This window comes from Talpa europaea (genome assembly GCF_964194135.1).
Source record: "Talpa europaea genome assembly, chromosome: 10".
Classification (NCBI taxonomy): domain Eukaryota; kingdom Metazoa; phylum Chordata; class Mammalia; order Eulipotyphla; family Talpidae; genus Talpa; species Talpa europaea.
Window position 1 is genome coordinate 23,661,754 of NC_140077.1, and position 22,450 is coordinate 23,684,203.

Consider the following 22,450-nt stretch of genomic DNA (forward strand, 5'->3'; position numbering starts at 1 on the left):
CACAGCCTTTGTGCCCTCTAAGGTCCCCTGGGCTCTGGGCTTTGCAGGTGAGAAACTTATTTCCCTTACATCTTCCCAATAAACAGCAGGGGGTTTTTTTGTTTGTTTTTTTTTTGTGTTTTTTTTTTTTTATAGAGGCAAGTTTTATTTATTTATTTGTTTGTTTGTTTTGTTTATACACGCACTGGGTATAATCAGAAGCGCAGGAGGGTGAGAGAATTCACCAGAGCCAGAGCGGGGAGCAGAGCAGGCAGAAGGACCGAAGTACACTGCTGAGGGGAGCAGCGGGCGGCAGGAGAGGTCTGCGCGCCATGTGGGACCCTCCTCTGGTGGCCGGGGAGCAGCCGGGGATCGAACCGGTGCTGCAGAGGCTGTGGGCAGCTTCGCAACCCAGCGCTCAACCACTGCGCCACCGGGGAGGCCCAAACAGCAGTTTTATATAACTTTCCTTGTGGCATTTATGACTGCAGGGTTGTAAAACTAATTGAAGTGTTCTGTTTTTTTTTTTTTAAATCAGTGAAGGACATCTTCTGAAATATCTCTTATTCCATCCAATCTTTATGTTGCCAAACTCCTGGAGAGACTTATTGATTGATGTGTAAATTAATTTAACAGCCTAATATTAGCATAGCCCTCTACAGTCAGGTGATTTTCTGAGCCTGATAATGGGAACATAAAAGATGCTAAAGGTACCTGGTTTTCTGGAAAATGCCTCTCCACCCAAATGAATGTGGATTTTACTATCCACTCAATGAATAGCTTTCATAGAAGTAAGTGCTTTCCCTATAGACTCAAAGGCATAAAATAGGCTGTCTCTTGGTCTCAAATTAGGGAAGAGTCTACACTCTCTTTCCATCCTTTTCTTTCCATCCTTTTCTCTACCTTAATTTGTAGGAGGAGAGTGGGGCTTGACCCTTCCTGCTGTTGAATCAGCACCCCCATCAGCTCCAGAAAAGACCCAGCATCCACTTGAGAATCTCTGATCTTCATAAACCTATTTCTCCACTCAAGATAAATCTAAAAAGTTTTATTCTTTCACTTTGTTGCATTTTAAAGAATGTTCTATAATTTTTGAGCGAAGAAAAAGAAGACTCCACTGTCTCATTTCCTCCCATTTTTATTGGAAACACACAGTATTTCTGCTGCACTGGGAGTCAAGTGGGCTTTGATGAGCTTTTCGGCAAACAAGTCACCAATTATACTGTTTCTATGGAAAAATATGCTGTGAATTCTAAGCAACGTAGTACAGTGGCCATTAGCGCCTAACCCATCACCAGGTGGGGCCTTCTCATGTTCCCAAAGCTATTTCTAGACCAATCGTCATAGTCATAAGACTTAAAGAACCCCAAACTTTCCTTAGCATCTTTCACTATAATATGAAGCGTCTTTTACTTAACCTGAAAAAAGGGTTGACAACTTTATCTAGGCATTTCTTTCCCATGGATCAATGTACTCCAATCCCAGGTGCGCAAAAATTTCTTCTTCACTTTCTGCTTTGAGAAATAGCCTCTGAAAGCAGAACAAGAAATAGGTGCAATCAGATATTTCTGTAGGCTTCTCTGGTCTGGCTTAGTGAAAATATTACTTGTGAAACTATCTGATCAGAATGAATTCTCACCCAAACATCATTCCCTGCTCTTTCTCCTTCCCCCCAGAGCTTAGGTTAGCATCCTAGACCACTTTGGCATTTGTGGATTTAACAGTTGAATATCTAACTCTCTACTATTCACACAGTCATTTTTCACTTTGCTGAGGCGTGGATTTGGGTCCTGAACTCTGTGAGTTTAGCGCGCCCGTGAGCCTAGTAGCTTGCGCGGGCCTGGCTGACTGCAGGCCCAGCTAGATCCCAGCGCAGCCCTGTTGCTTTCCTTCTTCAGTACCCTCTAAGTGGTCACATAGAACACCTCCACCACTGTATTTGAGGGTAGTGAGTGGCGTCAGTGATTTCTTTTTCTTTTTTTTCTTTTTTTGAGGGTAAGTTGTGAGAATCCTCGGTTTACTTTGGAGTTACTCTTTACAAACACTATAGATAGACCCAGCTCAATGAAGGATCACTGCTGGAATGGTCCTGGGTCCACTGGCTCATAGTCCACGAGCCTGAAGCCCCTGGGGTGCACTCTGGGCCCGCTCAGTACCTTTCCAGCTGCCCTCATGTGTGATATGAGGGAACAGGACACTCAGCAAAGGAGACTAAGCCAGGACACTAAAAATCAGTCTGGAAGAAATGCTTGCAGTCACCCTTGGGGATGAGGACCGGGCAGCCCACCTCAGGGGACAGCTCTACCTTGGTCTTGTCATACAGAGCGTGGTTGTCCAGCATCATCTTCCGCTCGTGCGTGGCAAAGCGTCGGAGGTCTCTCTCAAATTGCTGCACAAGAGATCATTAAGACAAGTTGCTATCAAGTCTAGAATGTTTTCAGTATAATGTGTTTAGAGCTCTCTTGATCCCTGTAATGAAATCTCTATTCCATTGACTGTTCTCAGAGTGATTTTCCCCGGGGAAAGCTCTGGGATGACAGTCTTCATGCTCACACACACACACTAACCGCAGGTGCCATGAAAACAGGAACCTGATTTGTTTCGTGCATAACCATAGTCCCTCCTCAGATAGCACCAGGCACATGGACGAGGTAGGGCAAATGTGTGTTGAATGAATAAATGGTTATTGTGAGGTCTGCGTCTAGACTAGTGCCTGGCCCAAAGGACATGTTAGCAATGCATGTGTGCACCCATGTGCACACACACACACACACACATTTAAATTTGGAATATTATAAAAATAGGATGAGGAATCAGGATACTTGAGTTCCCGCCCGGATTCTGTCTTCTGTCTATGCCTCTCTCGACAAGTCACCAGCCTCTTGCTTGGTCAAACAAGAGGACGGAAAGAACTAGAACAGAGGTTTTAGGGTAAGGTGACCTTGCCCCAGTTTAGGCAGGAAGCAGCAGGAGGGGAGCTAATGGGGTTGGTGGGAAGATCTTGCAGAGCCTCTTGGGTGGCTGTAAAACCTTCAAGAGGCTGTAAAAGCCTCTTGCTTGGTCAAACAAGAGGACGAAGGGAGCACAGGAGCAAGCCCCTCCACTCCGTCATCCTCTCCTATGAGATTCCATATAAGAAATAGTGTGAGCCACCTGCCCCCAGATCAGCATCTTCTACAACCAGGGGTGGACTCTGTGACTGCGGGAGGGAAATCCTGATGCCTAAGACAGAGGACAGGAAATCCTTGGAAAAGGAAGACAATGAATGAAACTGTCTTGAGGTTAATTTTCCTGAGAGAAGCACAGATCTCCTAATGTCCAGTTCATCTGGCGTTAGGGAGAAAGGGTGGGTTCACTGCGCTCTCTAGTGGTAAAAAAAAAAACAAGCTGAAGCTGAGGCTGGGAACTACCCTTCCCCTTTCAGACCTGGGTGCATAGAAAGACAGACTTCTGTCTGTCTGGGTTGTGGAGGAATTGGGGTGAAGCAGATTCTGGAACGGTAGCTGTTGGTCTGAGAAAGTATAGGGGTGTTGCTTAGTACAGGGTGTCCTCCTCTTGTTCTCCCAGCACTTAGAAGCAGGACTGCTCGCAAGGTGTGTTGGGGAGGTTGGAGAAGGGAGGGGAAGTGGGTGCAGTGAGAGGCTGCCCTTGGCTCCCCAGATCTATCAGGTGAAGATATCTCCCTGGACTCCTCTGCTAAAAGCCCAGAAGCATTTTTCCCCTGGACCATTAGGAATGATAATGGTATCTCTCATTTGGAGAGTAATAATAGCTACACAACAAAAATTTGTTGAGCATCTACTATGTACCAATTATGTTCTGATTCTTGGAATATATCAGAGAAAAGAACCATAATGTCTCCCTGGTAGGGCTTTGGGTTCAAGCCCAGGACTCAGAAAAGACACAATAATAGAGTAAATTAGTAAATAATGTATATTGAAAAGTCACTGCTGCTTACGGTGCTGGCCATGTTGACGAAGTAGGAGTTAAGCAAGGACTTGAAGGATTGAAGGAGTTAGTTCAGACTCTGGGGCAAGAGCACTCCAGGCAGAGGAAAGAACTAGAACAGAGGCTTTAGGGTAAGGTAACCTTGCCCCAGTTTAGGGAGGAAGCAGCAGGAGGGGAGCTAAGGGGTTGGTGGGAAGATCTTGCAGAGCCTCTTGGGTGGCTGTAAAACCTTCAGCCTTTACTCTGAGTTAAATGGGGAATAACTGCAAGGTTTTGAGTAGAAGAGTGATCTGATCTGTCTTTTAACAAGATCATTTGGCTGGAGGAGGAAGGGCACAAGCAGGGGAATCTGTCAGTATGGCTGTATCCAGGCAAGGATCTCCTGATGAACATTTACAGAGAGCTTGCCCTCTGCCAGGGGCTAGACTGAACTCCTGATTCAGTATGTCTGGGGTGGGGTGGAGACTCTATATGTCTAACCTCCTCTTTCCAGGTAAGGCTCTGCTGTTGACCCAGGGACCATACTTAGAGAATAACGGTTCTAGATTAATCTGTCTTCCTTGACTGTGTACACATGGAATGTCCACTGCGTCCTATGCGGTCACCAGCCCTGGCTGCCATTGTCTCTCTCAGGGGCGCAGGTAGACCCAGCCCCCTTTTGGAAGGTGAATGCCAATGTCATGGATCCAAGCAGTCTTTACCCGGGAGCCCGTCCAGCCCAGCAGGGCAAAGGCACGGCGCTCGTAGGGGCACATGACCAGGTCCACACGGATGGCTTTCCAGCTCTTCCCTTCCTGCTGGCCAGACTTGCCACTGTCCACTCTGTGATGGTGCAATTTTAAAATCAGGAAGCATTTTTGAAAATGGTCTAATGCATCCACTTTCCTGCTGGGCAATTTGAGCTTTTCAAATGTCGACTCCACAAGATCATAATATAAAAGCAGTCCCTGAAATAAACAGAAAGTCATCAGGCAGAGTCTCTGATGGTGACAGTGTGTGTGAGTTTCTACCAGGCTCCTCATGGGAGCTCTTACCAAAGGTTTTACAGATTTGAGCAGACGCATGTTTTGACGCTGCATGGTGAGCCCGCCTGGCAACACCAGGAGAGGAAGCCAACGAGGGCTCTGGCCCCAAATCCAACTTAGCTCCTCCACTGGGCACCAGCAGGCCTGTGGCTAGTCTGACCTCAGCAGTGGGGGCTTCTGAGCCACAACCTCTGCTGGCCCCGGCTGGCCCACATGACTTTCCATCTTCACATCTCAGCACAAAGTCCAGGTGGTCACTGACCAGCACCGAGATCAGGGCACTAGTGATACTTCTGAGGGTGATTTACCCCATCTTCGCTGTCCTGCCCCACTCCTGGCTCACCCCCAAGGCCTTCACAACCCAGGCCTTTGCTGTCTTGTGCTTGTCTAATGCGGGGACAGAGCAGCCCCTTTAGCAACAGGATACACGTGTCAGCAAGATAGATAATTATCCCAAGGGCTCTAGGACCCAAAGCTGGTAGCTCTCGTTGTGTGTCATTGTGTAAGAACTTACAGATCATTAAGGCTCAGTTAGATGATCCTTACACGATTAGGAAGTAAACAGTATGCGAGATTCAACTATATTAATATAATGTGATTGTCTGAACATCTACATTTAATCTTTCTTCTTACCTTCCTTTCCCATAAATTTATCACTTGAGGTAAAAGTTGTTGCTCGTCATCCTCTGTGACTTCTGGGCTGGTAATTAAAAAATCCACATCATGTCCAATCTTCTTACCCCTGATAGAGAAAAAAATAGTATGACATGGAAATAAATTAGATGGTTGAGCCCTCAATTTCTAAAAATCACATTTGTTCCTATGCCTGATTTCAAAATTTGTAACACAAAATGTTTATGACTTTTTAAAACAAAGTATCCCTTGATTACACAACTCCTAGCAAAATAAATTGATGACACAGAAAATAACAATACATGGTGTTGATGTAATGATGCATGTGTGGGTGAAAAATAATCTAGGAAACTATTTCTTCTATCTACTCATACCTGTGTATGTCGAGGCAGGCAAACCAAGAATACAGCCACACAATACATGCTGGGGCTTTGGAATCATGACACAGATAATGGTCCATCTTCCCTCCAATTTTCTTCCTCACCTTAAACCCAGCTTGCCAGAATGGCAACCAGGTAACAAGTTATCGGGTAAAAGGGCCAGAAAGAGTTAAAGGAAGGTGTGTATGTGTGTGTTGGGGGGGGGGCAGTGGGGAGAAGATCTCTTTCAGAAATGGAGTTCTTAGTGTCCAAGAACTGCACACATTCATTCATTCCTTGGCTCAACCAATATTTCTTGCATGCCTACTTGGTGCTAAGCACCATGTGCAGGTTCTCACTGAGCATGAAACTCTTAACACCTTAGTGGGGAGAGCTCAGATTCAAATAAAGTACTTGGTAACTGCCAGGGAACACTGAGGTGGAGCACCTAGCCCATAGTTGAGGTGGAGGCAGTGAAGAGAGGCTTTCTGGAGGAGGTGCCTTCTGTGTTGAGTCTTAAAGGTTGAACAGTCAGCCAAGTAACAATTTGAGAACAGTCAGTCTAAGCAGCAGGCTCTGACTGAACAAAGTCACAGAAGCAGGGAACAGTTCTGTGTGTAGAGAATGACAGCTGTTTGGGGTGAACGGAGTGATGTACAGGGAGCAGGAGAAGAAGCTGCAGAGAGATGTTAGCACCAGATCACTAAGGGCCTCTCTGCCTTTTCCAGAAGCCTATAGGTCATGGAGAGCTGCTGAAGATGCTAGAGCGGGAGAGGCAAGAGCAGCCCTTGTATTTACCTCCGGAACCCTCCTGTCATGGTGACGAAGGCATCAGGTAGAAACGCCCGGACGGCCTCTTTAACCAGCACACTGACTGCCTCTGCTTCTGCCCGGGTCACACAGCTGACAAGATCTTCGTAATAGAGGAACCCTGAGAGGCCATTGGACAGGAGAGAGAGAGCGACACTGCGTGTGGATGACTTCCTTGGGGTGAGGGGATTCTGCTGTCTAATGGAGCTCCCATGTGTAGGGCATCGACACCAAGCTCTAGGGCTCAGACACTGTTCTCTGGGTTGTGAATTTTCCCAGCAGTGATGGCTCTTTGCTTTCTGACTGATAGGTTTACTGTTTCCTGACTAAGGAAAAGGCAGTATTTCATATCCTTCTAGAAACCAAGCTGTTGGAATCTATCTAACTTCCTACTGAATCGACAAACTGTGCCCAGTTTTTAAACCAACAAACTGTGTTTAAAACACCAATGGGATGGGCAGTTTCCAAGCTGGAAGGTGATTGATCAGTGAAAAGACCAAAGCTGCAGCCAGAAGGGGTGGATGTTTGCAAAGTCTGAGCTGAGGTAGAAAACTGTCTTTGGCATCTGGCTTGTGGCTTCTTTGTCTGACACCATGAATAAGGGAAGTTCAGACACGGCTGTTAGGATGAAGAGCCCATGACAGACCGAGGAGAGAGGCATGGAGGGGAGGGGCCGAGTAGGTGCCTTCGCTGAGTCACATGATATAAGTAAGGGCTTTGCCTGCAGGTTTATCCCTCTTGTGAGGTCCAGTACCCCCTCCCTCTCATAGAGGAGGTAACTAAGCCGCAAGGATTTAATGAACTTGCTTAAGATCACCCAGCTGGACAGTGTTGGAGCCAGGATTTGGATCCAGACCTGTCTGATTGTATTTTGTATTTTTAAACCATAGCATGAAAAGAGGCCAAATAAGTGACCCAGGTTGCCAAGAATGAGTTGAAGAGCCGTGGCAACAGAAGGGATTTTTAGGAGAGACAATTTACCTGCTTTCTGCATTCTTGTGAATTTCAGGGTTTGGTCTGACTTTATTTTACTTAGAGTTCTGAAGCCCATCCGGAACCATTTCTCAGATGTCTTCAGTCCCACTCCAAATACAGAAGTAAAGAGCTGACATGGAGGGAAAGGCATGCTGTTAGTTTCTAAAGCAACCATTATAACAACGAAGTGATACGTTCCAAAGTAAAATGATAAGAAAAAGTATGAAAAGAAAATCTCTTTTTGGAAAACTCAGTTTTCCTAAATATGACAAACAGGTGGGTGATGGTGATCTGTTAGGGGCCTTTTTTTTAACCATAGGGCCCCCTCCCTTCGTGACACTTGGTATTGCTAAGTGAGGCAGAAGGAAGCAGGTCCGAGCACCTGACGGGGGTACTCCCTGAATCACAAGTGAGGGGCCACAGTCATCCCAGTGACGCACACCTGTGCCCAAGGTCTTTTACACACACTCAGGCTCTGCAGATTTACTCCCAAAGTGTGGAGAGCAAATACAGCTTTTATAAATCCTTTACCACCGCACAGCTGGGAGGTGGCAGAGCCCAGACCCAAACCCTCTCTGGCTGCACCTGAGTCTATTGTGCCCAGGGCCATCCTTCAGGCGTGAATATCCTTCTCAATGGAAGAGGTTGGCAGCAGTCCCTGCTACATGAAACTCCAATGCAGGAATAGTGGGAGGTGGCAAACCCTGTTTTAAAGTGGACAAGGATGCTGTGAAGAACTTTCCAGTACTGGTTTGCTCTTTAAGAGCAGGTTTGTTTTTGCCCCATGCTCCTAGTGTCTCTATGATAATTGTGCCCTGATGACTGACTCCTGGAAGGTAAGGTAATTTATGTCTCACCCAGAGCAGGCAAGGAAGTCAGGCAGTCATATCTATTTAGACATCTACTTCCTAGACCACTACTGTGGACTGAATTATCTCCCCCAAATTAATACATTGAAGCTCTAACCCCCCTGATATGATAGTATTTGGAGATGGGGGTCTTTGGGAGGTAATAAAGTACACATGAGGTCATGAGGATGGGATTAGTGCCCTTCTAAGGAGAGATAGCAGAGGGTTTGCTCAGGTCACTCTGCCACAGGAGATCATAGAGAAGGTGACCATCTCAAGCCTGTTGGTTGGGCCCTAGCCAGACCCTGCCCACACTGGAACCCTGATATGAATCCCCAGCCTCCAGAGCTGGGAGAAAGCAAGTATTTGTTATTTCGGTCATCCAGTCTATGGCACTTGTTATGGCAGCTCAGGCCTAGTAATACCACCACCTGGAACAAGTAATAGGGTTAACAGAAAAATATTTTCAATGAATATATATAGAATCACTTACTTTGAAGGACTGATAACGTTCATCACTTAACACAGCTTTAACTTCAGAACTTTCTCCATCTTCAATAATTTCCTGCATGGACAGTTGAAAATATTTCAAATTAGGGATGTTGGACAATCATAGTCTGAGACTCTTACATTCACAGATGTAGTAGCTTTTGATTTTTCATGAAATGTATACCCATCGTGTGTAGGATGTTTCCCTAGCTGATCCACAGTGAACAAGACGTTTCCCTGTAATTTTGAAAACTCCAGGTCATTATATATTCAAGTACTACTAAAAATTCTCAGAGACAAAAGTAAAGAATGATTAGAGTCCAAATCTATGGAACATTCATTGACTATATTTTTATGTATAAATATGTGATTTTTTCCCCAATGGATATAAACTTGCCGAAATAAGATGACTTTTCATCTGAACACATTAATTTTGGACCCACTGGAAAGCCAATCCAAGTTCAACCCCTTAGGATGTCTAACTCAGAGACACACTCCTCTAAACAGAGTTGGGATTATTTTTCTTGAATCCTTGATTTTGCACTAGTCTATACTGGAGGACCAATTTCCTTAAACATTTAATAATTAAATCATTACATAAACACCCACCACTCGCTCTCTTCCTGGAAGAGACACATAGGCGGAGAGGCAGAATCTGCCACACCCACCATGGCTCTGGAGGTCCCTGAGTGGGACAAGGTCCTCCCTGCTGCTGTGTTTGAAATCAGACCATCCCCTGCTGAGGGGCTTTTGGGTCACTTGAGTCTTTTCACTGTGATTAGTAGTAATATGAGAGAGTTCTCTCTACTTCACTCATGTAACTCCAGCTGTGATTATATTGGGCTATGGATATACATCCAGCTCCATCTAGATCTTTATCTGTCTCTCATCTACTGAGAGAGAAAGGAAAGTAAATCGTGAATATCACATCGACATAGTTGAGAGGAAAATTCATAACCTGCACTTCTCTCTTTGTTTTTCTCTGTCTCCCTCTGTCCCACATTTCCTCCTTCCCTCTCTCTCCCCCTTCCCATCAGGAAGTGACAAATCACATTTCACCCTTACCTCTATGACACACTTCACTTTGTCCCCGAGGCAGGGGACACCCTCTGTGTCCTTCATGCTGAGGATTGGGAAAGGCAGGGCTTTCAGCACAGAAGCAGCTCTCATATATGCCAGAGAGGAGTTTTCATTTTCTCTGAATTCATAATTTTCAGCCAGTACCTCAAACGCATCCTGAAGAATAAAACCAGAAGAGCACAAACAACCTGTTTCCTGGCCACTTGCAAATGCCTCTTGCTTTCTTGAGAGCACTGGCAGCTTCCTCGAAGGTCAGGAATGGGTCTCCTGAACCTTTGCACACTCTCTTGTTGAATGAGTGATGTTGGATTGAAAAGACAGGCTGTAGATTGCTGTATAGGAACACTTGAAATTGGCTGCCATTAGATATCCAGGAATTAACTGAAAAATGATCTCATGCACCCTGTATCCCGCCAGTCATCACTGAGCACAGTCCTCCCCTCTCTGCTCATTGTCCTCCCTACCAGCCTGAGGCCAGGACTCTGTCTTGATCACTGGCCATCCTCATCTCTTAGCTTGTACATAAAAACATGGACAACAGTTAACATGGGTTTGTGGGGCCTCCCTGGTGGTGCAAGGGCTTAGGACACACCCTATGAGGCTATCTGCAGCCACTGGGGCACGAATTCGATCCCCGGCAGGTCAGGGAGCCACCCACATGGCACAGCAGACCTCTCCTGGCTCACCCGCTGCTCCCCTCAGCAGTGTATTTCAGTCGGTCTGCCTGTTCTGCTTCCCACTCTCTCTCTGGTGAATCCTCTCACTCCCGACCCCTCTGACTTGTACCCCAGTTCTTTTTTTTTTTTTTTAAATAGAGGCATGTTTTTATTTATTTGTTTGTTTGTTTATACATGCACTGGGTACAGTCAGAAGCGCGGGAGGGTGAGAGAATTCACCAGAGCCAGAGCGGGGAGCAGAGCAGGCAGAAGGACCGAAGTACACTGCTGAGGGGAGCAGCGGGCGGCAGGAGAGGTCTGCACGCCATGTGGGACCCTCCTCTGATGGCCAGGGAGCAGCCGGGGATCGAACCGGCGCCGCGGAGGCCGCGGGCAGCTTCGCAACCCAGCGCTCAACCGCTGCACCACCAGGGAGGCCCTGTACCCCAGTTCTTGTATGCATAAATAAATAAATCTTTTTTTTAAAAAAATGGGCTTGTTGAACCCATGGGTGAAATCAGAGGTGGCACAGACCCAAGGCTGGGTTATTTGAGGGAGGGCACGTTAGCATTTCCCGCAGAGGAGGAAGTAGGGACAGCTGTGTGGCATCAGGCTCATCGTGCCCAGAAGCCACTGTTTCCTGGTCTTCCTTGCATACATGGGGCGGGAAGTTTAGAAATGAGAAGTTTGTATTTGACCTGCACCTTCATGCTTTATCCACCTGACACTGATTTGAGCCTGGAGGACAGGCCCATGGGCTTCTTGGGGGTCACTGGAATCACTGAACTTCAGGGCTGCATGGGGCTTTAGAGATGATCGAGCTGATTTCTTTTTGAACAAATGAGAAAACCAAAGCTCAGAGAGAGTTACGGACTTGTGCAAGCTAGTCAATATCAGCAAGGCTAGCATCTGGGTCTGTTGACTCAATCTTCCACTCCCACTATTTCTATATAACTTGTTTTTACTGTGTATTGTATTAATAACAGTATTTGGTTTTTCAGAATATTTGCCTTTGACAAGCGTTGTGCCCATTGAAGACAATTTTAATAGTCCATCTATCCTCTCTGTAGAGTGTGGTCCAGACACATTTGTCCATTTTCATGGCAGTAGAAAAACCAGAGACCAGGGTAGGGTAGGGTGAGTGTAAGGAAACTTTCCCAGATTTTCAGGAAAAGTCATGATGTAATTGCGGGCCCTTGGAAAGAAAAGACAAGTCCTCCATTTGGGTATTGATATAAAACCGCATTTACCGTGAAGACGCTGTTGTAGTTGTTTAACGTGGTTCTTCTCTGACATGCATACTGAGAGATCTTTTCTACAGCAAGCGGTGGAGTCTTCTGGGGGGCTGGACTGGGGCTACCTGAATAGTCTCTTCTCACCTGAACAAATGCAGAAACATCTGTTTTAATAACATAGTAAAAATAGTAGATATGTATGAAAAAATTGGAAGTCATTTGATGACAATTAACTCTGAAAAGAGCATAAAATTTTAGAAGACTCAAACTTTATATTATATACATCTTCAACATTTGAGTTTGCTGTCATTAACAAGTATTTTTTGCATTCAGGTGAAAGAAAAACCACGTAAGAGAACCATTGATTCAACACCATTTTCCTTTTCCATGAACTTACATAGTCATGGGCTGAATCCTTTTTCTGAAGTTTCTAGTTGCCTATTTCTGAAGGATTTGGAATTAAGAGGTTTTTTTTTTTAAGATTTGTTTATTTATGCATACAAGAATGGGGTATAGGCCAGAGGTGCGGGGGGTGAGAGGATTCACCAGAGACGGGGTGGGAAACAGAACAGCAGACGGACTGAAATACACTGCTGAGGGGAGCAGCAGGTGAGTCAGGAGAGGTCTGCTGCACCATGTGTGTTGATCCCTGGCCGGGATCGAACTCTTGCTGAAGTGGCTGCCATCAGCTTCATATGTTGCATCTTAACCCCTTGCGCCACTAGGAAGGCCCCTGGAATTAATAGTTTAATTATCTTTTTTCTTTTGAATCAGAGGAAGAGAAAAAAGGAACTCTCTACTTTTCTGGCTGTGACAGGATGAAGGCTTCAATATTGTGTAATATCTGTTCGTAACGTAGCTACTATTTACTCAGTGCCAACCACAGACCAGGCTCTGTGATAAGTGCTTGACCTACATGATATTCTAATCCTTATAACCATCTTTTGAGGTAGGCACTGTTGTTATCTCATATTATAGAAGAGAAAACTGAAGCTCAGAAAAGTTGACTTGCCAAAGGTCACACAGAGTAAGCAGAGAACTTGGGGTTCACCCCAGGGGTGGGGATTCCATGGCTCATGGATTTCTTCACGGAGTGAAGGCCAGTGAAAATGCAGCCATGACTCTTACCACAAGCTGGTGCTTTCCCGTCATCTCCACGGGCTCACCCGCCCTCATACATTCTATCAGCCAGGACACATCAAGGACTTCTAGCTGTGAGCTGGCTCTCACATTCTGGGCCTGCAGCCACTCCAGGACATCGGAACCAGAGTTGTTTTCTGCCACAATGTGAGTGACGGAATCACTGCAAATTACAAGATGATAGTTACCAGCTGAAGGGGCTTTCTACATTAGAAACTCTTTCCTTTCCTCAAGGTGTCCAGAGCATTCCATCTGGTGAAGAAACACACACTAGACCTGACCGTAGGCAGATGACTAAAATACTCTGCTGAGGGGAGCAGCGGGTGCAACAGGAGAGGTCTGCCGCACCATGTGGGACCCTCCCAGCTGGTTGGGACCGAAACAGCGCTGTAAAGCCTGTGGACAGCTTCACAGCGCTTCGCTCAGTCGCCTGCGCCACCAGGGGAGGCCCAGTACAAATAATTTAAGAAACAATATTTGGGGAGTAATATTCGTTCTGGCCTCGTCCTATTGCCCATCTTCTTTGTCGCCTGAGTTTTCTAAAAATGAGAAAAGACTTGCAGATGTTAAAAATTCACCCAGCTCATAATTGGTGGGGCAGGAGTTTAATGGCAGGTCTGTTTTAATCCAAAGCCTACGTGCTGGACCACACTGAGCTGCATTCCATGCCTGCGCTTATTCTGTGACTGTGCAGAGAGCTGTTCCTTCTCGCAGAAGCAATAACATCTGGATGGGTATCATAATAATAATAAAAAAAAATACCTGATTCCCCCAAAGGGCAGAAAAATGGATGTAATAACATTTCCGGTACAGCACTATCCAATCACCTTCTTGCTGCTGCCACATAGAATTTATGCTTTCACATTTCATGTCCAATATCGTCTGGGCTACAATAAGGACAAGTAGACCTGTCCCAGAAAATCAGAAAGGACAGTTGCCATAGCTACACACCATGATGGAAAAGCCACAGAGAGGCTGTCAGTCACGCTGAGCTCTGGATTGCTCCTAAACCTCGAGAGAGATGGGTGTGCCAGGGAGAAGCCTTTGGGCTCATCTTCCAAACTGAGGCCCTCACCATCCACACGTAGTACCCCCATTCCACTACCAAGATCCACTCCCCTGGACACAGTCCTGCCCCTCACAGAGATATCCAGAATGCCTGAAAAAGTGGGGGAGGGGTTGCTATAAAACAACATGAACAAACAAACAAAAACAATACAAACAATAAAACATCTGCATATACAAAAGAGACTAGGAAGAAATGTGCCAGACTATTAGCGAACTAACATGAACATGCAAACGTGTATATATTCTTACTTAATCCTCACCACAGCCTTTGAGGTGCACAGTGTAGTTCGAATGAGAAGCCCATGCTTGCTAAGTTTGCATGAAGCCAGGATTCAGAGCCAGGTGTGCATGACTGAAGCCATCTACCAACGTTCTGCTAGACTGTGGTTAGATCCCCAAGTGAGGTTTTGTTTTTTGTTTGAAGGTGTTTTCTATGTCCTCCCACTTTCTGTCATGAGCCATCTATCGCCACTTTTCTACTGAAGGGGAAAAGTGCACATGAATGTCATTTTCAAGGGAAAATGAATCTGGAATTGGGACTGAAGCAGTCTCTGCCTTGCCGTGTTAGCCTGGGATTGCTTCTCATGATAAAAGTGACAGAAGACCTCAGGCCCCCAACCTCTTCCCAAAACCCCAAGACACTGCTGAGATGGCTGCTGGAGAAATATCAGCAGATTCAATTCTTTAAGTGTACCTGGCTTCTTAGTCTTGATAATTCTTGGACTGGGTTTGGGAGGCCTTGAGCCAATTATAATAGCCATGAACTAGGGTTTGTCTCCCAAGATCCCACAGGGAAAAAGTCACTGATTCTCCTTCAACTAATGCTGGATTGAGATGTACTTGGCTTGGTCGTTGGTGTCCCCGAGAGCAGGGGACAGTGTTATAAGCTGCCTGACTATCTATAATCATGTCTACCATCAGCTCATGACCCGTGGCCCAGACTAATAGTAACAGCCAGTAAACCATTGGCAGAAGGCATCAATGAATCAACTAATTTATAATTCCAGGAATATTTCTTAGACTCTGGGGTCTACCAGAAAGGCCCAGGAAGCTGTATTAAAATTCAGATGCCTGGGCAACATCACCAGAGATGCTGTTATAATATAAAATTCACAAATTTCGAGATTTCATCAGCTTTATTAAATGATTCAAAAACAGGCAGCATTCTCTCTAGATACTACAAGGGATTGCACAAATGGAGGTACTTATACACAGAATGGGGGTGGGACAGGGTATTTAGCAAAAGAAATGATTATTTCAGGTAGAATCACCTTCCCTCAGGAGAGTCTTGTCATTCAGGTGACCTCACAGGAGCTGAAAAGGAAGCTCCAGCTTGATGGGTTTAGGGTGACGCTTTGTTGGGAGAGGTCAAAAATGCAGGGAGGTTAGGCATTAAGTCTGGTGGGGCCTGGCATGAGGAACTTCATTTTGGGTCTGTTCTATTTTTTTCTTTTACAGTGTGACTCACTAATTTACACGTAGGACCCAGGAATATGTATTTTTGACAAACTCTGTTGGTGATTCTGCTGTAGTTGGATTGTTCTACTTACTAAACAACTGTCCCAAAATGTGATTGCTTTTAGAAGTCAACAGTTTTACTGTATCTTGCAGTTTTGGGGGTCAGGGGTTCTGGGAACTGAACTGGGTGACCCATCTCTTCCCTGTGGTTCAGTGGAGGCACTGACCCCCTGTGGCTCTTGGTAGGAATGGCTGGGAGCTGGGCTCGGCTACAGCTGTCAGTCTGATATGGCCTCTCTTAGAGGGGACTCAACATCTTACCTGAGACTTTGGGCCTGGGGTGCAGCTGAAGCCAGGGCCTTTGATGACACTGTGAGGAGTCACAGCCTGTCATTTCTGCTGCACCCTGTTGGCTGAAGCAGGCAGGAGCTCTCCCAAAGCAAGGGAAGGAAAAATCCTCCTGCCTGTTCATGAGAACCACTATTTCAAAACCACCCCCAGCCCAGGCCTCCACCCCTATAGAGAAAGAGCTCTCCTTAACTGTCCAGGCTGGATGGACTTCAGGCTTGGTCAGTTACAGCAATGCTTCCCAGCATAGAACCCATTTCTCTGTAGGGTCAGGAGACAGTTTTAGGGGTACATAATGCACAACTGAACATTTGAAAAAACATTTGTGTTTGTTGACATTTACATATTTTATTTCTGCATATCAGATCCATGGTTTTATGGACATTATTCCTTAGGAAGAGGCTAAATTACTTTTAACAATTCAGTGTGGGCACAATGAAAAGAAAGACGTTAATGATAACAGCACAAGTGGTAAAAGCTATTTTAAGAATCGTGACCATGCCACTAAGATGTGAGAAAAACACGAGTTAGAGGATTTATTTGCAAATCTTGGTTCTGAATTATTTTCTTCTCTGATAGCCGTATCCCTGGTCTCCCTTTCTTTCTTTTCGTAGTTGGTCCTGCCTCTTGGTATCATTAGAAAAACTCCGAGAAGAAAGAAAGACCAAGAAATCCTTCTTTACCTGAAACCAGTCTGAAACCCTTCCTACCCCTCAGCCCATCTGACTTCCTCAGCTTGGATTCCCACCTGCCTTTCCCTTTGTCTTTAAATCTGCCTTCTTTGCCTGCAGAGTTCATTCCCAATTCTTCCCATCTGATGGAGGGCATATTTTGTAAACAATGACTTTAACTAGTTATTTACAGTAAGCTGAGATGTTTACTATTTAAAAAACCCTCCTACCAATTTCCTGTAGCAACCGATCTGTTTCAGAATCCATGAAAGCAGAAAAATGGAAGCAGTTTTATTACACAAATTTACTAGCACTGGTAAAGACAATTTTCCATTTCCAGCCCTGATACACCTAAGACTGAGAGTGTTTGCCATGGTGTTTTGGCCTCTTGTAGAGTAGGCAGCTTATCCCTTTCTCCAGGTGTTCGTGTGTGTGTGCGTGCACGTGTGTGCTGCAAAAATGATTTCTAATATTTTGACTTCAGACACCAAAAATTTGAAGTCATAGAACATTGCCAAAGAAAACAAAAACCGATATTACCAAAAGTAGAAACAGTAGCTCCAGTGTGTATGGAACTCAAGTTTGATGAAACAAAGGGCAGGCCACCTTTTAGAACTTAGGGTGTACCAAAGGAAGGGCACTGGGGGACATTGAGAGGGCCTAGTACAAATTAGAGCAAGACCCCCAGTAAAGATAGGTCCTTATCCTCCCAAAAGACTCGGGGTGAAAGCTATCTCCTTGAATGTTTGCACTGAGAAGACAGTCCTGGGTGCCTAGAAGATTTAACAGTCATGGAACAGCGAAAGGATTTATATCTCAAGGTTTATAAGTAGCCCCATGAAGAAGGGCTGATCTGCCTATTGTCTGGTTTGGGCTGGAGTTAACAGTAAATTCTCCTGGCAGACTTGAGATTTCTCAAGCAGCCATTTTAAGGGGTGCCAACCTAGGACATAATCTTAAGCAGCTAGAAACTGTGAGAGTTTTTGATCAAGAAGAGAGTCTTTACCAAGGTTCTGGTGAAAAAGCATGGATTTGACCCCCACAAGATTCCTTGGAACATTGGAGACAATAGTTTTGGGAAAATGAGTCAGGCAGAGGTCACATTTCAAATGTCACATAGTAAGTGGATGGGAAGGACAGGCAGCTGGATTGGATGTAACTATACCAACATAACACCAGAAATTTGAAAGCCAATGGGCAGGTAGGAAAATGTTAATTAAAAAATTGTTTCAGGGACCTCCCTGGTGGCACAGCAGGTTGGGCGCCATTCTGTGAAGCTGTCCGCAGCCTCTGCAGTGCGGGTTCGATTCTCGGCCAGCCAGGGAGATCTCCACATGGCGCGGCAGACCTCTCCTGTCTTGTCCACTGCTCCCCTCAGCAGTGTCTTTGGTTCGTCTGCCTGTGTTGCTCCTCGCTCTGTCTCTGGTGAATTCTCTCACCCTCCTGCGCCTCTGATCTGTACCCCAGTTCTTGTATAAATAAATAAATCTTTTTAAAAAATTGTTTCAAAGACTAGTATATACTTAATATATGATGGTGTTTTTAAATTCTAGTTGACAACGAAGGTAGAATTCCTGACTCGACTTCCTGTCCAATGTTAAACACCTTGTTTACGGGGCTCAATCATCCACTATTTTGTATTTCCAGAGCCTGACAAATATCATGCAGGATGGTTTGAATAATACCCTTCATTTGTGAGGTCGTGATTGCTCTCATCAAGACAATGCCTCCGACTGGAACCGTGCAGACCAGTTACAGAAGTGCAAGCAGGACAATCTTGTCATCTGCCACTTTCTCCTGCCTGAACGGGGGAGCTCAGCAAGTGGTGAAAGTGCTGAGGCCCCACCCTTCCTGTCTGCTGCTCTTTCTTCTTCAATGGCAATGATTTAGGCCAAAACATAGACAGGAGACTTAGCCAACGTGTTCATAGAGCTGATAACAGATAAAGTTTAAAAATAGCTCAACATACTGGAGCCCAGGATGAAATTAGAATGTGACAAGCACTACTAGATCCTGCTCCTCCCCTAACTTATCTTAAATGACTAGAAGATTATGAAGTTGCTGTAAAATTTAGGATGTTGGCAGTGAAATAAAATTCAGAATCCTTTTCTTGAATGTATAAAAATGTTTCACAGGACTTCACATCTTCCCTGATTTATGTTTTAAGAACTAGCTTCCTATGGCACATTGGATAACACATCTCTTGTAATATAACATAAATATTAATGAGGCCCAATCCAAATATAAGGATCCAGTGCTTATGTTGGAGAATGAATGAGCTCCAGACGGTTCAATACTTTCAGGCACATCAATTCTGACCCAGATAAAGTAAGAATCAGATTTTCACTCAAATTTACCCTCACAATTGGAGATGGTCAAAAAATATACTTGTAACAATGGGGATGGCTGCTATTTTCCAGAACATTTTCTTTTCTTAGCTCGCACTCTCTCTCTCTCTCTCTCTCTCTCTCTCTCTCTCTCCCTTCTCTCTTTTTTTTTTTGAATTTTACATACCAGAAAGGAGAGGTATGTATTTCGCTATTGAGAAGTGTCCCTCTTTATTTTCACTTAAAAACATAGGTTTATGGGCCTCCCAGGTGGCGCAGCGGTTGAGCGCTGGGTTGCGAAGCTGCCCGCGGCCTCCGCGGCGCCGGTTCGATCCCCGGCTGCTCCCCGGCCACCGGAGGAGGGTCCCACATGGCGCGCAGACCTCTCCTGCCGCCCGCTGCTCCCCTCAGCAGTGTACTTCGGTCCTTCTGCCTGCTCTGCTCCCCGCTCTGGCTCTGGTGAATTCTCTCACCCTCCCGCACTTCTGACTGTACCCAGTGCATGTATAAACAAAAACAAACAAATAAATAAATAAAAGCATGCCTCTAAAAAAAAAATAATAACATAGGTTTATTATAAACAATTTTAGAAAACAGAATAAAAGCAGCTGCAATCCCTCCCCAGTTGCCCCCTTACACCTCCCTCAATAACCACTCATAATATTTTGATGAGTTTCCTTCCTGTCTATGTCCTATCTGTTTACATCATTTGACCTAGTTCATACTGTGGAGAGAGAATTCTCTCTTTGGGATTTTGCTGTCATGATCAGTGAGTCCAGATAATTAACCAAAAAACCAATCACACATCACTTTTAATTTATCAAAGCACACTGACAACCATCATCACACTTGGTGATCACATCAGCTAGGCTAGATTGCTTATCCGTAAACTAAGGTCAGCAAGGAGAGGGGATCTTGTGCTCTCTGGACTCATAGCTGGGAATGGTCAGAGCCAGAAATTAAGAAATGAAGGTCTCTAGATTTTTCATATAGAAGATGCCTCCCACAATACATTCTATCATCCTTTCCAATTAAAGTCTATAACTCTATAACAGAAATTCTGTTTGAGAGCTAGGACTTCTACTTCCTGTGGTTTATTTTTGTGCCATGCACACTGTTATAGTTTCTGTGCCTGCTGAGCTGCCAGCCCAGGAACTCTGCCACCATCACATGCACACAGCAGTTTGCACGCCATATACCAGTTTCCTCTGCCACCTCGCAGCTGGGTCTGGTCCCTGGCAGCAGGCATCTGGGGCATATAGCTGCCTCTTCAGCTCTCTTGCCACAAGAAGAAACTTGCTCTGTGTCTCTTCCCTGTTTCAGTCACCTCAGTGTATCCGTAGCTGTGCCTATAACTTAACCAGTCAGCCCTCGCTGGGAGTATGGATATGTCAACAAAGAGCTTTCTATGTAAGTGCCTGCTGGACCTGTCTGCCTGGCCCTTGCCAAATTTCTTTACTGCAAAAGGCAATTCCATATTTGCTAAGGCTTTCAATGTTTGATTTTTCAATTTCTCTCTCTTTTTAAAAAATTTTCTGGTGTGGGATCTCTTTCTCTATGTCAGCTTTCCCCTCTCTAATTCTAACAGGTTATGTAAGTCTGTAAGTTTAGGCAGATAACAATTAGATGAAGTCTACGATTTCCTGGAAAGGATGTTAAGCCAAAATATCATTAACATCCCAAATGGGATAGAGGGTTAAAAAAGAAAAAATAACAAGAGCAAAAAAAGAGACAGATGGAGGGGAAGGAGACCATGTAAGGAGGAAACAGATGGGAAAGGGACCGTGAGAAATTCAGGAATTTCTGAATGGGGCATTTTAGTCAAAAATGAACAGTTTCTGTGATGACCTCTCATGTGAATTATGGATGTTCTGAAAATGATCACATTTAATTGTTGACTTTAGACATATGTCTCTCTAGCAACTTGAAGCTGATATTTCTTCAGTGGGAAGCTGATATTTCTTCTTGTCAGTTTTATTTTTAGATATCATAGGATATTTTTAAAATAAAAATTTACTTACACATAAAATTCTTACAGTTTTTCCTGGAAAAATAAAATCATGATTAACCTATTCCTTGGACACACAAAGTTAGCCAATTGCAATAATCATCATTTTTCATTCATTACCAAGCCCCTGACAGTTCATTGGAACTATTTATGTCAAGGTTCTATTTTGTTTTCACTCCCACCTATTTGAAACCAGTAAAGAGCTTGTCTAACAGAACAGGAGCACAGTTGGGGTGTGAGTGGACGGTGAGTGACACCATCTAAGGGATTTCACCTGCCTCTAGCCCCGACGCTAAAAGCTTCCCTCTCAGCTGGTGTCTATCACAGAGCTGTCCCTACATCTTTCACCAACTTCCCTCTCTCTACAACCCCCTGGAACTGCTTTTCAGAGAAGCAGGACCAAGGTCACATTCGGGTGCCTTTGGTGAGCTAGTCACAATCCTCCCCTAGGCACATCCAGATGTGCTGGTGAAGAGACCAAACCGTTCTTTCTGTTTCATAGTAGCCAGATTTTTTAAATGGGACTTAGTCTTGATTTGCTCCATTCGGCCAAAAATGAAATTAAGTGATTTCGGCATTAAATTTTCCAACTTGGTTTCTGTGTATACTCCCTAGAGACTTCATCTTATAATTGTAGAAAGAAAAAAAAAACTAATAATAATAATAATACACCTTTTCTTTTGGTGCCAGCTAGTTTCAGTATTCCATCTGTCCATATCTTACTTCCCATAATTAATTGGCTCAAATTTGCTCTTTGATCTCCCAGTGGAAACATCCCCTCTTCTATACGTGGCAGAAAACACAGCTATTCACAAAAGCACTGCTAGTTCAACAAGGGAAATCAGTGATATCCTCCTACCTGAGCTCATTTTCAACCCTGAATCCTTTCCTTCGGGCCAGCTCCATGAGGAAGGCTCTGCGGGTGGTTCCCATTTTCTTCTCCAAAATGAAGAGAACCAAATCTTGAAACTTGATATCATGAGGAGGGGAGGCCACGGAGGCCCCAATCTGCCTGGGCCTCTTCTTCCGAGGGCCCGAGGGGGTCATTCGCAGGGGATCCATGGGAAGAGGCTGCTGCTGCTTCTAGCTGTGCCATCAAATGTTGCCTCCAGAAGTGAGGGGACCAGCCCCTCCTTTATGAACAGCTCTGATGTCAGCTCACTGGCAGAGTTGGAGGCCAGGGCCAGGTCTTCCTGCTGAAGAGTGGTGAGGAATTCTTACCTCTTTTCTGTTCATTTGTCCAATGTGAAAATCATAATGGATGAGGTAAATTACCTTTTGCTTCTCCTGCATAATTTCATCAGATCCTAGAATAACTGTATGAGGAAGATAGGGAAACAGCATTATTCCTGTGTCATTTATTATTGAATTAAAGTCTGAAAATAAATTTAAT

The 22,450-nt window shown here is 44.9% G+C and overlaps 1 protein-coding gene across 1 annotated transcript; it reads right to left on the minus strand.

Moving 5' to 3' along the window:
* Positions 1-1,225: 1,225 nt before the first annotated feature.
* On the minus strand, positions 1,226-22,119 carry DNTT (DNA nucleotidylexotransferase; the record flags this gene model as incomplete). Its single annotated transcript, XM_084244662.1, has 11 exons — positions 1,226-1,509; positions 2,285-2,368; positions 4,629-4,874; positions 5,586-5,694; positions 6,743-6,875; positions 7,736-7,859; positions 9,071-9,142; positions 10,132-10,302; positions 12,053-12,181; positions 13,166-13,340; positions 21,917-22,119. 11 exons carry the CDS (start codon positions 22,117-22,119, stop codon positions 1,423-1,425), a joined length of 1,533 nt encoding a protein of 510 aa, XP_084100788.1. The 3' UTR covers positions 1,226-1,422.
* Positions 22,120-22,450: the final 331 nt, after the last annotated feature.